Raw genomic sequence first — 14,778 nt, 5'->3', positions numbered from 1 at the left:
AAGATATAAGACACATTAAGGTTATATTTGATTGTTGAACTAAACTCAACTCATCTTAACTCATTTAAAACCATTATTGATAGGACCCACTACTTAACTTCCCATAAAAAAGTTATACTCATCTAAACTTACTTTATATATTTCAACATAAAAATTTAAATCCACCTCAACCTATAAAAATTAAACTCATTTCAATGGACCCATAAAATATTATTGTTTATAACTCAAATTCATCTCAATATCCAAATATTACTCATTTAGATACTATTGTTTATTACTCATTTAATATTGTCCTCAACAAATATTATATGACATTTTTCATATATCTGTCTCTTTTACAGACTATGTTTGAATGTTGAAGTAATTTTAGATAATTTATAAATAATAATAAAATAATATGATATGATATCACTAACCAAACATAATTCATAAATAGCCTCGAATTTGAACAGAAATTTAAATTTAAAAATAGCCGTAGGGCTTACGAAGAAGTAGCACTGTAGCAGCACGATTTGTTTAAAAATATGTCCGGTTTGAGTTTGGAAACAGCTTAACCGGAGTTAAGCCCAACAAAACCTCCGGAGTCCGACCTCGGAGGACTGGTAAATTGATGCTGCCCTGGCCGTTTTAGATTTTAGAACCTGTCCCATGAAACGCGAAGTTGCCAAGCTTATCACGGATGGCTCCTACAGAGCAGCACTTTCCTTGTATTCCCAATGCCACTCGGCCTCGCTCCCTCCTAACAAATTCACCTTTCCTCCTCTCCTCAAAGCCTGTGCCAAACTCGGGTCAGCTCTACAAGGGCAGATGATCCATACCCATCTCATCAAAATGGGTTTTCTTTCCGACGTCTATGCAGCCACTTCTCTCACCGACATGTACATGAAACTGTATCTATTACAAGATGCACTCCAGGTTTTCGATGAAATGCCTGAAAGAAACTTGGTTTCATTGAATTCCTTAATTTCGGGGTTTTCACAAAATGGGTATCGCAGAGAAGCATTCTCGGTGTTTAAACAGGTGGGGTTTGGAACGTGCAGGCCGAATTCAGGAACTATAGCTAGTTTAATGTCGGCGTGTGAAAGCGTTGGACGTGGCATGGAAATACATTGCTGGGCGATAAAATTGGGAGTCGAGACGGATGTTTTTGTTGCAACCTCGATTGTGACAATGTATTCAAATTATGAAGATTTGGTTTCAGCTTCAAAGGTGTTTGAGGGGTTACCTAATAAGAGTGTAGTTAGCTATAATGCTTTCATTTCGGGACTTTTGCAGAATGGGGTTCCACATACGGCTTTGGACATGTTTAAGGATATGAGGGGATGTTCAGTCGAACAGCCAAACTTGGTTACTTTTATTTTGGTTCTTTCTGCATGTGCTAGTCTTCTGTATCTTCGATTCGGTAGGCAAGTGCATGGACTCATAATGAAAACTGAAACAGAATTTGATGCTAAGCCGGCAACGGCGCTGGTGGACTTTTACTCCAAATGTGGCTGTTGGCAAATGGCATTTGATGCTTTCAAAGAGCTTGATGGAAGCAGAAACTTAATAACATGGAATTCCATGATTGCCGGCATGATGTTGAATGCTCAGAGTGAGAACGCTGTTGAGTTATTTGAACAGTTAGAATCTGAAGGGCTGGTACCTGATTCAGCAACTTGGAATTCATTGATAAGCGGGTTTTCACAACTGGGGAAGGGGATTGAAGCCATTAATTGCTTCAAGAGAATGATATCTGCTGGCGTAGTCCCAAGTTTAAAATCTATCACAAGTCTTTTACCGTCTTGTTCAGATCTGTCTGCTCTGCAGTGTGGAAAAGAGATTCATGGGCACTCGATTAGAACCAATATCAGTACTGACGAGTTCATTGCCACTGCACTTATTGATATTTACATGAAATGTGGTCATTATTTGTTGGCACAAAGGATTTTCGATCAGTTTGATAGAAAACCTGATGACCCTGCGTTTTGGAATGCTATGATATCTGGCTACGGAATAAATGGGCAGGATGAATCTGCGTTTAGGATATTTGACCAGATGGTTGAAGAAAAAGTACAACCAAGTACGGCAACGTTTACTAGCGTATTATCTGTCTGTGGCCACACTGGCCAGGTTGAAAAGGCTTGGGAACTTTTAAGGAAGATGAATATAGATTATGGTTTGGAACCAAAACCAGAACACATTGGTTGCATGGTGGACCTTTTGGGTCGATCTGGTCGATTGGATGAAGCTCAAGAATTAATACAAGAACTACCACAGCCTTCTGCATCTGTTTTTGCTTCTTTACTTGGTGCTTGTAAATGTCATTTAGATTCAAAAGTGGGGGAAGAAATGGCAATAAATCTGTCAGAATTGGAGCCAGAAAATCCGTCTCCTTTCGTGATCTTGTCTAATATATATGCCACATGTGGAAGGTGGAGGGATGTGGAAAGGATTAGGGGGATAATGAGCGACAAAGGTTTGAGAAAGCACCCTGGCTTTAGCTTAATAGGAAAAACATGAAAAGTACATACACAGTATTGATTGACGATTGTAAGCAGTTCCCTGGTTCCAAAAGATCTGTTTACATTTCTCCACATCCATACATTTTAAGGATGTGGAAAGGATTAGGGGGATAATGAGCGACAAAGGTTTGAGAAAGTACCCTGGCTTTAGCTTAATAGGAAAAACATGAAAAGTACATACACAGTATTGATTGACGATCGTAAGCCATTCCCTGGTCCCAAAAGATCTGTTTACATTTCTCCACATCCATACATTTTAAGGATTCCCACACCAGAAGCATTACCGTTTCAACATTTCATTCACTGCAAACCAAAGTGGTTATCAAAATGGCTGAGGGGTTCATAACTGGAGCAAGAAATCACGTCTCTGAATGTCATGATGACGCCAACAACTATATTATCCTCTCCCGCTTCCACATAAATCAGGTGAACTGATTTGGAGGCAAGACTGCATCACAATACGAAGTGTTGAATGAGTTTGCATGTAATTGTTGGGACGACTTCTCTGGTTTCTTGGGAGGCAATAATATGCATAGAGTCCATCAGAGTCAGCTTTGCAAATTGAAGTGAGTGCACAACAAATACTAGCATGGAGTAACGGGTTAAGATGAACAGAAATTCCTCTTTCAGAGACATACTTTTTCCCTTTCATTGTAGCTCCTTCCTTCTACGTGTCTTGTATTGTATTTTGCTCACATCATACATAAGCTAAGTCCACTTATAACCTTAAGGCAAATTTGCCCATATTGCAATTATCCTCTTTCCAAAATCAACTCTCACAGATTTTTTTTACCCCCTTAACAATGTACTCATTACTATTTGATATAAGTTGGAAAATAGCCTTTTTAACCCAGCTGTTATTCACATAATTGCCCTTAAATGATTTATATAAAGCGACAACTTATAATCTATGTCTCAGCATCAATTTTACTGAAGATGTACAGGACGTGGCCTCTGGTTAGTGATCAATTTTAAGCATTGTTTGTTGGTGACCATTAAGGTGTATAAGTATACTTCAAACTTAATTTGCACAATGTTTTGAGTAGTTTGACTATGTTCTCAAAGTGAAACAATTGAGTTATTTATTTATTTTTTATTATTTCAAAGTGCAGTGGAGAGCTCGCCGGTGCACACGAAGATTTAAAGCTGTCTATATAACCTACCTAAAATATTGGAGAAAAGCTCAGATTTCAGCTGCAAGTATCTGACATACTCCATCGTTATGCTCCCGACTATCTTCTTCTTTGGTCCTTCAACTACCGGAAGACCCACCAATTTGGTTCTCTTTCATTCTCTTTGATTTGGGCTAGAAGAATACTCAAGTAACAGCAAAAATCATATCTCAGCAGAAGGCATGTAAGGAAGCCAAAATCAGAAATAGGCTGGCTCATGCAGCAGTCCTGCCAAACCATACAATCCTCGAGACCTTGAAGGACTGCTGATTGAGTAATGAAGTTCTTGATGTTCGTCTTGCCAGGTTGAATTAGTGCTTGTTTGAATGTTGAGAAGAGGAAAAAATTTTGAGAATTTTTAGAAAAAAGTTTGAAGTTTTATGAGTTTTTTAGGGGAAGTTGTGGATCCCACTGAACAAGATGTGTTTGGATAGCGCAATACTTTGCGAGAAATATAATGAAAAAAAAATCTTGTTATTTAATTTAATTTTTTTTAAGAGAGAAATTTGTCGATATAAAGGGATCCGGATCGACACTTATGCATCATGGTCGAGAGAAAATAATTTATCAATCCCTTGTTCCCATTCGTATTCATCCCGGGGACTGGAGGCGCCAAATGGCCACCTCCATGGGATTAGAATTAGCAGGAGAGCCCCGAGGATGAACCTCTGTTTTTTCTTAGAACTGTTACATACATGTACAAAGAGATTATATAAAATGAACCTCAGTTTATGAGTGATTAAAGTATTTTCATTTTCACATGAGATGATATTTTGACACTTAAGCATCATGGTCGAGACTGGCCATTGCTGAGCAACTATGGTTGGAATCGTAATTTGAATACAATTTTTATTTTTATTTTTTCGATATATCGCTAACCATTGACTTCAAATCACAATCAATGACATAAATGAAAAATATCCGAAGGTATATATGTGAATAACATTTTTCGTTGCAGAGTAAATTTGGCCAAGAATTATTTGAATCCTCTACAAAAAGGCAGGAAGGGAAATTTTTACCGAGGGTTTCTGAGAATTTTAAACTCTTAAGATCATCTGCATTTAGAATTTCTTTTCGTTTTTTAGGCGAGTAACAAGTATCATTAATTAGTCAGAGTTGTTCACTTCTTGGTCTATGTACCCGGCCAGGAGTCGAATGCTATATATGTTTAAACGTGTTGTATTAAACCTCCTGTATGGTGATATTCATTCATTCCCGGCTCGTACATATAAGATCAAACTGCATAATTAATGTTACAACCAAAAAAAGGAGTCAAAATATATATGAAATATTTCTACCAACCGTGTATAGACTTCATTACGCACAAGATCTAGAAAACCCAAACAGCAAGCCTAGCTCGTTTCACAAATAGCTAAAATATTGATCATTAAAGATAGCACTAATCTTACACTCAGAACTTGAAATTGTCCCTATTGTACGTCAGCAGAAGTCGCGGAAGAACTTTTAGATACAGAATAGTGTTGAAATGAAGATGGGAACAGAGCAGAACCACCTTGCTGTACGTGTAGAATTTAAAGAGGAAGATTTGTTCAAGTAGCTTGGCCCACACCCTATGCCATTGGCCAGAGTAGATAGGATTCATGGGATTCATCACACTTCAACTCCGGCCACCAGCATATGATGCGAGTGCTGCGGCTATAACTTACTACAATTTCGGGTATGATGTGATTGCCTTGGTTGCCGATACTATACTTTCTTTGAAAGGCTGCTGAGAAGCATTTTGACTGCTCATCATGTAATTAAGGTTGGTACAAATCTTCTTGGAAGGGTTGCTTTCGGCCAGTAGTGTTCAAATACGGATGCCCGATATGATTTATATTGTAAGCCAATGTTCCGTTGTAGCCAGTATGACCATTCCAATGTGTTTGTAGGGTGTTAGGCTCTAAAGAAGAGGAAGATGATGAGGAAAAATTGAGACCCGTTGATGAATATCGTGGTACAGATGAGAAGCTAGAAGAAAACCAGCCAAAAGGCCGAGAGGTGGATGGTGCAGTGGTGAGGTCAACAGTTGCTGAACTTGGGTGTAAATTTGATGTTGAGATCGAAGAGTTTGGAATATAGAATTGTTGTGGTCTTGAAGTACTTTGCGAGAGATTGAAGTTAAATCCACGGAGAGTAGTACTAGGAGTACTGGAGGTGGATATGGGGGCAATAGCTGAGGTAACGATCAGAGCTTCATCGTGTGAGCTCGATGAGCGGGATTGAAGCGTAGAAGCAGCATCAGAAGTGGTGGAAGCCATGGCAGTTGCTGAAATTGGAAGCGGGTGGTCGTGCTTTCCTTCATATGTAGTGATCAAGATAGACATGTCATCAACACATCTTTGCACCTGAAAAGATTGAGAAAGAATCTAATACAGCTGATACGAGTTAACGCAGCTTCCACCTCAATATTGTGTTAGGTTTCTGATCAATAAGCAGGCTTACAAATGATTTTTTTGCCCAAAATATACCTGCTTTCTCACTGGACAAGATGATGAGACATTGCAGCGGTAGTATCCCCGCGGGAATGGATTCCCTTTTGATATCTTCTGTCCATACTTCCTCCATTGACATCCATCGTTCATCTGTCCATGAAAAAAATTTGTATCACTTAGGCCTAGCTTGTTTTTATAATATATCCATCTCATCTAGTCATTACAATTTTTCTAAATTCTCAAACTAAATAAAATAAACAATTTGACTTTTTAAAACTTCTAAACGAAAATAATATTAAAAAAATATATTCTAATAATATTTTATTTAATTTATAATTTTTATCTTAATTCATCGAAAACATGCCTTACTACTCTTAGTGCAAAGGTATATATAAACATTATAACTGAAAACTTGTAACAAAGGTTTGATGCATTCATGAGATATTGCATGTTGACACCGAAGACTTCCAAGGCATTTTTCTTTAACTTTCTTCTTCAGACTCGCATTCGAGTCTGAAGCATTTTCAATATAATGGTTCTGAAATGTATATAGATTAGTTTGATACTAACAGTTGGGGTGTCGCATCTAGCTCTGACAGAAAACCTAGCTTTCTTCAATGGACTCTGACGTTGTAAGACTTGATCATCTGCATTTTTCAGAGTCTTTAAAAGTTTACTCGGTGGCCCAATTTCAGTGGGCTCCTCTTCCTTCAGTTCTTCAAAGCTGTTAATGGAGCTGGAATTCCTTCTGTTCACGGTTGAAATTGAACTTGGTTCAAATCTGCAGTCCAACCCCAGTGAAAGTTTTCCATCAAATTTCTGATCCTCCTGGCGGCCATTACTCAAATTGCGGTTCTTTGTTTCATCCTTTCTGACTGCATCAGTTGACGTCATCCCAAGGCTGAGGGAGACAAGTTCAAGTTCATCCTTTTCCTGGTGGCTACAAACTGTACTATCTGTGCACCTGATTTTTTCTTGATGAAGAATGTCAAAGAAATGCATTTGGAGGGATTTGTAATCCTTTGACGCTCGTGCTAGTAACATCTTTAACCTTTCATTTTCTTCTTTAACCTCGCCCATTTCAGCTTCAGAAAAATTTAGCTGCTGATCCTCCCGGTCAACCTAAAATGTTTTGCTAAATTAGGTCAAGATAAATGAGAACGTTTGACATCAGAAGCTTTAACATTAATCATGTTATTCTCAAATTTGGCCTACGTACAAGTTCTTGTTATATATAAATAAATATATATATATATATATATATATAAGAATGTTACTGATCATCATCTACTTTTTATTATCCTTTAATCATTCTATGATGTGACATTAGATGATTGGAGACTATTTATTATATTTTACTTCTGAACCTATCATTTAATGCCATGTCATGAGATAATAAAAATATATATGATGAAAAAATTAATGATAAATAGATTTTTTCTATATATATAGATCGAAGATCTTACTTGATTCTTTCTTGTGGAAAGCAAGTCTTGTTTATTATTCTCCAGTGCTGAAAAAGGCACCTGCATGCAAATGTTGGAGATCAAACTTATTATATATTGATAAAAATCAGTGTTTTTTGGTTCTAAATGTAGATGTTAATTAGGGCGTGTGAAGATAGATAGATATACATATAAATATGTAGGAAGAAAAGAGAAGAAAGAAATTGATCAAGGGAGTAAAAGAAAGATGAAAATTGGATTCAATCACTAACAGAAAATGAAAAAGATAACAAAATAAAAGAGATTCATGACATGCAATTCATAACTATTAATCTACCCTAGCTTGTCTTTGTGGACTATTAAGATATAAACCTTTGTTTCCAACTTAGCTACACATGAGGAGAATTTATCACAAAGTGCAGACTAGAAAGGAACCGTAGAGTATTGTAAATTTGTTATTCTCTATGGTTATATGTAACAAACTTATTCCTTTTTTTATTCCCCTTCTTTTGTATATATATTGATACATCAATACAATGAAATCAACGAGATGAATTCATGCATCCATTCATGCTTCGTCTAACATGGCATCAGAGCCAACAGACCAATAGTCCTTCCGATTCTGCATCAATGGCAGTCAATCCGTCTTTTTCCCCTTCCCCTCACTCTTCTGCTACTTCTTCTTTTTCTCACATAGTAACCTCAAAACTTTCCACTGATAATTATTTTTTATGGAACGTTCAAATCTTTGCCTACCTACTTGGACAGGATCTCTTCTCCTTCGTCGATGGTTCTTCCAAACCTCCATTAGAGTTCCTCTCCGATTCCTCCCAATCTAATCCAAAACCCACCCCTGATTTTCATTCTTGGAGGTGTATTGACCAGTTGGTCCTTAGCATCCTCTTTTCCTCCCTTTCGAACTCTATTCTAGGTCACGTCCTCTTCTCCAAAACTGCTTACCAACTATGGACCTCCCTCTTGTCCATGTTCTCATCTCAATCTCATGCCAAAGAATTTCAAATTCGTTTTCAACTCACTAATCTTTCCCAAGGTGAACATTCAATATCTGATTATTTTGGCAAGGTTTGTCTCCTTGCAAACTCCCTTGCTACTACTGTTAGTCCTTTATCAGATAAGGACCTTGTTAGCTATCTGTTAAATGGACTTGGTCCCTCGTACGAGCTATTCGTTACCTCCATCCCTTCCAGAACCACCATTGTTTCCTTTCACGAACTCTATCAATTCCTTCTTATCCATGAATCTCAACTTACTCATACAAACCAACCCATTAATTCTTCTCTGGAACCATCTGCAAACTATACCTCCTCTACAAGAGATCAACATAATTGTGGACCCAATCGAGGAGGATGAAAAAGGCGTAGTAGGGGACGTTACCCTTACAATGGTCGTAGTGGCAAACCTCCCTATCCCTCAAATTCATCTCAGCAATACAATGCTCAACGCCCAACTTGTCAAGTTTGCAACAAGGCTGGACACGTCGTACTTCTATGCCGACATCGATTCAACCACTCGTACCAATATGAAACTCCCGATAACTTCTCTGCAAACTACACAGCTTAGACTCAGCCTTCTAAATCATTTTGGTAACCCGATTTTGCAGTCAAACATCATCTCACTAATGATTTCTCTAACTTGAATCTATCATCTGAAGCATATGCCGGTGGTGAGACTATAAGAGTAGGTGATGACAATGGTCTTCCAATCAAAATCTCCAGTGATACCTCCCTCTCCTTAAACTCATCTACCTTTCTTCTCAAGAATATCTTGCATGTTCCATCCATCATGAAAAATTTAGTATCTATTCTTCAATTCTATCTTGATAATTCATGTTATTTTGAATTTCACTCCACTCATTTCTCTGTGAAGGACAAGGTAACCTGGAAAATCCTCCTCATCGGTCCAACCCGTGATGGACTCTACCACTTTCCTTCTGCTACAACCATTTCGTCGTCTCCACCTACTCATATTGGTGAACGAATCTCCATGGATCAATGGCACCGAAGACTTAGGCACCCCTCCTTAACCTTGGTCTCTTGTGTTCTGTGGTCCAAGTGTTTGCCAATACTTCCCACAAACTCTGTTTTTCAGTGCTTCGAATGTCCCTTAACAAAATGTCATCAGTTTTCTTTTCCTTCAAAACAGGTCCATTATACTCGGCCTTTACAACTGTTATGTGCTGACCTATGGGGTCCAGCCCACTATGTCTCAAGAAATGGTTATAAATACTATCTTTCATTTGTGGACTCTTTTACACGTTTTGTTTAGATCTTTCCCATCAAGTTAAAATTGGATGTCTTCCTAATTTTCTCAACTTTTTTACCATTCATTGAAAGACTATTTAATACCAAGCTCATCACCTTACAAACCAAAGGGTGAGGTGAATTTCAACCTCTCACCCCTTTATGCAAACAACTTGGCATTACTTACAGACTTTCATGCCCTCATACTCACCAACAAAACGGTCTCAAAGAATGAGAGCATCGCCATATTATAGAAACGGGCCTTGCCCTCCTAGCCCACTCATTACTTCCGTTTTCTTATTGGGTCGAGGACTTTGAAACTGCAGTTTTCCTAATTAATCTCTTACCCACTCCGATCCTAAACAACAAATCACCCTACTCCTTGGTCTATCATCAAGAACCTGACTACAAATTCCTTAAAGTCTTTGGATGTGAATGTTGGCCCAATCTCCGACCATATTCCTCTCACAAATTAAATTTTCGGTCCACGTCATGTCTCTTCTTAGGTTATAGCCCAGCCCATAAAGGTTACAAGTGTCTTGACCTAAACACTAATCGCATGTATATTTCTCGTGATGTAATTTTCAACGAAAATTCATTCCCTCTGTCCAAAACTCGTCCCAAACCACAATCTGATCCATCTCCCTCCTAGATGGCCTCCTTACCCATTCCTTCCTCCATCTTAGGCCCACATCCAAGCATCACTCTCTTCCATCAACCACGGCCCAACTCGATCTCCTTCCATCTCTAGCCTAATACTTTCACAAACACCAACCCCTTCCTTTGACCCTTCTCTCGAATCCTCTCCATCTCCTGTTTTGAATATCCCTAACCCGTGTTTTATCCTACCTCACTCCCTTATCATCACTCGATCCCACACAAATTCCTCTCGTCCTCGAAATTTTACTGATAGAACCATGTTGTATCCTACTTGAAATTGTCTCACTGTCTTTGCAGGTGTACTGGATGATCCATCAACTTTTTTCGAGGATGTCAAACACACAAAATGGAAGGAGGCCATGACTAAGGAATACGAAGCTCTCATCTGAAATCAAACATGGACTTTAGTACCTCCTATACCTCACACAAATGTGCTGGGATGCCATTGAGTTTTTCACACTAAAACCCTAGCCAATGGTTCTTTTGAGAGATCGAAGGCACGTCTCATTGCTAAAGGTTTTCATCAACAACTAGGTATTGATTTCCATGACACCTTTAGCCAAGTAGTGAAACCTTCCACCATTCGGTTAATTCTATCCATCGCTATCTCTCGTGGTGGGTCTTTGCATTAAATTGACATTGAAAATGCTTTTTTACATGGTATGCTCACTGATAATGTCTATATACAACAACCACAAGGATTTGTGGATCCTTCTCAGCCTTCCTATGTCTGCAAGCTTGAGAAAGCTATCTATAGGTTTAAGCAAGCACCACGAGTGTGGTTTGCTCAGTTAAGTTCCTAGCTCCTTGATTATGGTTGTATTGCCTCTAAAGCAGACCCATCTTTGTTTATTCTCAATTGCAATGACATTCATATGTATTTTCTCATATATGTGGATGATATAGTCATAACATCCTCAAAATAGTCGGCCATCACTTATCTCATTCATGATTTAGGACTTGCCTTTCCAATAAAAGATCTAGGCTTTCTGTCTTTCTTTTTGGGTATTGAAGTTGATTACACCACTGATGGACTTGTTTTATCCCAAAGAAAATACATCAAACATCTTCTCAGCCAAAACAATATGCTTCATGCTAAACCCATGTCCTCACCAATGGCTGCCTCCCTAAAATTATCCAAATCCGATACCCTAGATTTTGAGGATGTTACACTATATTGCATCATTGTGAGAGGTTTGCAATACCTCTCGGTGACAAGACCAAACATCTCTTACTCCATTAACAAGATTTGTCAATTCATGCATTCCCCCAAAGCCCCTCCTTAGAGTGCCATGAAGCGCATCCTCAGATATTTGAAAGCCACCATAAATGATGGTCTATTCTTTGCATCCAAATCAGTTCTCACTCTCCAAGCTTACTCAAATGCTGATTGGGGGGTTGTCCAGATGATCTCCATTCCACTGGAGGGTTTTGCATCTACCTCGGCAAATACCTCATCTCTTAGAGCTTCAAAAAGCAACAAACTATTGCTAGGTCTTCAATGGAAGCTGAGTACAAGTCGATAGCTTCCTCAGCAGCTGAACTAATTTGGTTACAAACTATGTTGTGTGAACTTGGTATCAAGCTTTCTCAAGCTCCTACTTTATGATGTGACAACCTAGGGACGACGTACCTCTCAGCTAACCATGTCTATCACTCAACAACAAAACACATGGATATTGACTTTCATTTTGTTAGAGATAGGGTGGCTGCTAGCATGCTTAAATTTTCATTCATTAGCTCCAAAGATCAAATTGTGGATGTCTTAACAAAACCACCGGTTGCTGACAAATTTCTTTGGTTCAAGTCGAGTTTCAATATTGTAGATACATTGTTGGACTCGAAGGGGTGTATTAAGATATATGCTTCTATTTCGGACTCAGCTACATTTGAGGAGAATTTATTACAAACACGTGGTGTGCAAACTAGAAAGGAACCGTAGAGTATTGTAAATTCTTTTATTCTCTACAGTTATATGTAACAAACTTATTCCTTTTTTTATTCCCTTTCTTTTGTATATATATTGATACATCAATAGAATGAAATTAACAAGATGAATTCCATCCATCCATGCTTCGTCTAACATGGACTAGCCTAGAAAGCCATGGCCGGCCATTCTCAAGTCTGTGGTTGTGATAAGATCATGGTCTACCACGTACGTGATTATACATATCGACTTAAATCATATGGTCAATTTAATACCTATATCAACCGGCAATGTCAATTGGTTGATATGGCTTTTGGAGTTCATAACTTTCAACTTACTTAAGGTTAAAAATACTTTAGGAACATAAAACATTAATCATTAGTAGATATATACTTGCGTACATATATATACATACATACATATATGTATGTATGTATGTATGTATAAGAAAAGCGCTACTACAACTATAAAAAGATCTCATAAAAATAAATTTACAAATTGATGTAGTTTCATATATATGATAAGCTTTTACAATAAAAGTTATTTTATAATCTAACATATAATATACCATACACATCGAGTTACGTTAATTTATAAGTTTATTTTTATGGAATATCTTTACAACTAAAATATTTATATATATATAAGGTCTCGAGACAATTTCTTCAGCTAGATATAATATGTATATATATATATATATATATATATGATAAGCTATCTTGAAATAGCTGGAAAGAAAAGCCTGAAATATTTAATGTAAAGGAAAAACAAAACCCAGCTTGAAATAATTAACTCAATAAAGAGATCAAGGAATTAATTAAGAATAGAAGATGAAAACTAAATTTATTTATTTATAATTTATATCATGACATCGATCGATCATGTATCTTCATTAATTGAGATTAATATTGTTCATTTTCGAACTTCTTGGTTAATTATTTACGACCTGTGTGACCCTGCATGCATGGTTAGATTTTTTTCCCATTTGAACTAAAATGGCATGCATCGAATTGTTTAGATTTCTTGATCAACAATATCCCAATATATACATATATATATATATATATATATATACATGTACACACACACTTGAGCTACAGTTTGCTAATTAATTAATTAGTACCCATATTGCAGAATTCAAAAACTGATCATGAGTCCTAGCTAGATCATGAAGAAAGAACCTCCAAAATGATCGACTCATGATCATGGCAGTCCCAAACAGCTTGCTCGCAAGTAAATTATAAATTACTTGCTCATAAGATAATGATCGAGCAGCTTGAATTTGTACTTTGGTACTTAATTCTATTGCAAGGTATGAGAAATTGATCGATCCCAAGGAGGAAAACCAAAAAATATCACGAAAGAAATCATTAATTAATTCGATCTATATATCATCATGAATGCATGGCGAAGTATTATAGATCATTTGCATGCATGCTGCAGCAGGCCGGAATAGAAGAAATTTACCTTGCTAATCTCCATGGAATGATCATATAAATTAGTACTACTCCCAGCTTGATGATCTTTAGTACCCTTTAATACCGCTGTTCTGATCTCTTCCCTGCAGACTGCTATGTTTCCAAGGAAAGACATTATTTCCGAAGGACAAGTGTTGTCCATTTCTTTAGAAGCCTAGTTTTATATCTTAGTTATATTATTATAATTAAGGAGGTTGAAGGCCTCAAGCCTTAAATTTTTGTCTTTTGATCTCTTCTAAAAAACTTTTCAAACCCTAGCTAGAGTCTGATGGTCATCCTTGGCATGCAAGCATGTTACTATCATTGAGAAATGTCAAACGGTGTACGTATGAACACTGATATATAATTATTAATATTCCCAAAAACTTGCACTAAATGACAAGACCAGGTCGATGATGATATTGAATTTAAACATTTCATTAATTCATATTCTTGAATATTGTATAATAAGACAAACAACCTTGACTTTACATTTTCATAATTTCTTGACACTTTCGTCCATCGTTCACATGAATGATCATCATCAAATATCTTACCCACTTTGTAAATAAAACTGAACGGCAATATCTTTTGAAATCTTGGATTATGAGTCTAATACAATATTTAATTTATTTATATAATTTTATATAAAATCTCAGTACTTTATGTCTATATATTTATGCGTTGAACCATCCAATAATCACTACAAAGATAAATAAGCTTTTGTGATCAAATTTTAGTGATTAAAATGATTATTTTTTATGAAAACTGTGAAAAATAGTCATTTTAGTCATTAAATTTTAGTCACAAATCCCACTTTTCTTGTAGTGAATATTTAATCTCAATTGCATTACACAAATATCACACCTTGATGAGTTTAATAGATGTCACTTGAATTTGAAAATATATAATAGCAT

General features: G+C 36.9%; 2 protein-coding genes across 3 annotated transcripts; one reads left to right on the top strand and one right to left on the bottom strand.

Moving 5' to 3' along the window:
- Positions 1 to 460: 460 nt before the first annotated feature.
- LOC122313899 (pentatricopeptide repeat-containing protein At2g02750) lies at positions 461 to 4,222 on the top strand. 2 transcript variants are annotated; one of them, XM_043129198.1, is made up of 2 exons: positions 461 to 3,070; positions 3,617 to 4,222. In XM_043129198.1, exon 1 carries the CDS (start codon positions 649 to 651, stop codon positions 2,500 to 2,502), a length of 1,854 nt encoding a protein of 617 aa, XP_042985132.1. In that variant the 5' UTR covers positions 461 to 648; the 3' UTR covers positions 2,503 to 3,070; positions 3,617 to 4,222. The 2 variants fall into 2 exon arrangements, with proteins under 2 accessions (XP_042985132.1, XP_042985131.1); XM_043129197.1 differs by having other exon boundaries at positions 3,612 to 4,222.
- A 683-nt stretch (positions 4,223 to 4,905) lies between these two features.
- Positions 4,906 to 14,082, bottom strand: LOC122313900 (WRKY transcription factor 72A-like). The gene is made up of 5 exons (XM_043129199.1): positions 13,872 to 14,082; positions 7,578 to 7,637; positions 6,682 to 7,233; positions 6,148 to 6,261; positions 4,906 to 6,024 (listed from the first exon to the last, which is right to left on the bottom strand). The coding sequence occupies exons 1-5, from the start codon at positions 14,022 to 14,024 to the stop codon at positions 5,437 to 5,439; spliced, it is 1,467 nt and encodes a 488-aa protein (XP_042985133.1). The 5' UTR covers positions 14,025 to 14,082; the 3' UTR covers positions 4,906 to 5,436.
- Positions 14,083 to 14,778: the final 696 nt, after the last annotated feature.

The sequence above is a fragment of the Carya illinoinensis genome, chromosome 6, assembly GCF_018687715.1.
Source record: "Carya illinoinensis cultivar Pawnee chromosome 6, C.illinoinensisPawnee_v1, whole genome shotgun sequence".
NCBI classification, from domain to species: Eukaryota; Viridiplantae; Streptophyta; class Magnoliopsida; order Fagales; family Juglandaceae; genus Carya; species Carya illinoinensis.
The sequence above is the reverse complement of the archived record's forward strand: the minus strand, read 5'-3'. Positions and strand labels throughout refer to the sequence as shown.

What these genes read in the sequence shown, in the direction of transcription:
- LOC122313899 (XM_043129198.1), top strand. Translation starts at nt 649, where the DNA reads ATGAAACGCGAAGTTGCCAAGCTTATCACGGATGGCTCCTACAGAGCA.
- LOC122313900 (XM_043129199.1), bottom strand. Translation starts at nt 14,024, where the DNA reads ATGGACAACACTTGTCCTTCGGAAATAATGTCTTTCCTTGGAAACATA. An exon ending in ATTCCATGGAGATTAGCAAG is followed by an intron (nt 7,638 to 13,871) that starts GTAAATTTCTTC and finishes ATTTGCATGCAG; the next exon opens with GTGCCTTTTTCAGCACTGGA. An exon ending in CTAGATGCGACACCCCAACT is followed by an intron (nt 6,262 to 6,681) that starts GTTAGTATCAAA and finishes TTTCATGGACAG; the next exon opens with ATGAACGATGGATGTCAATG.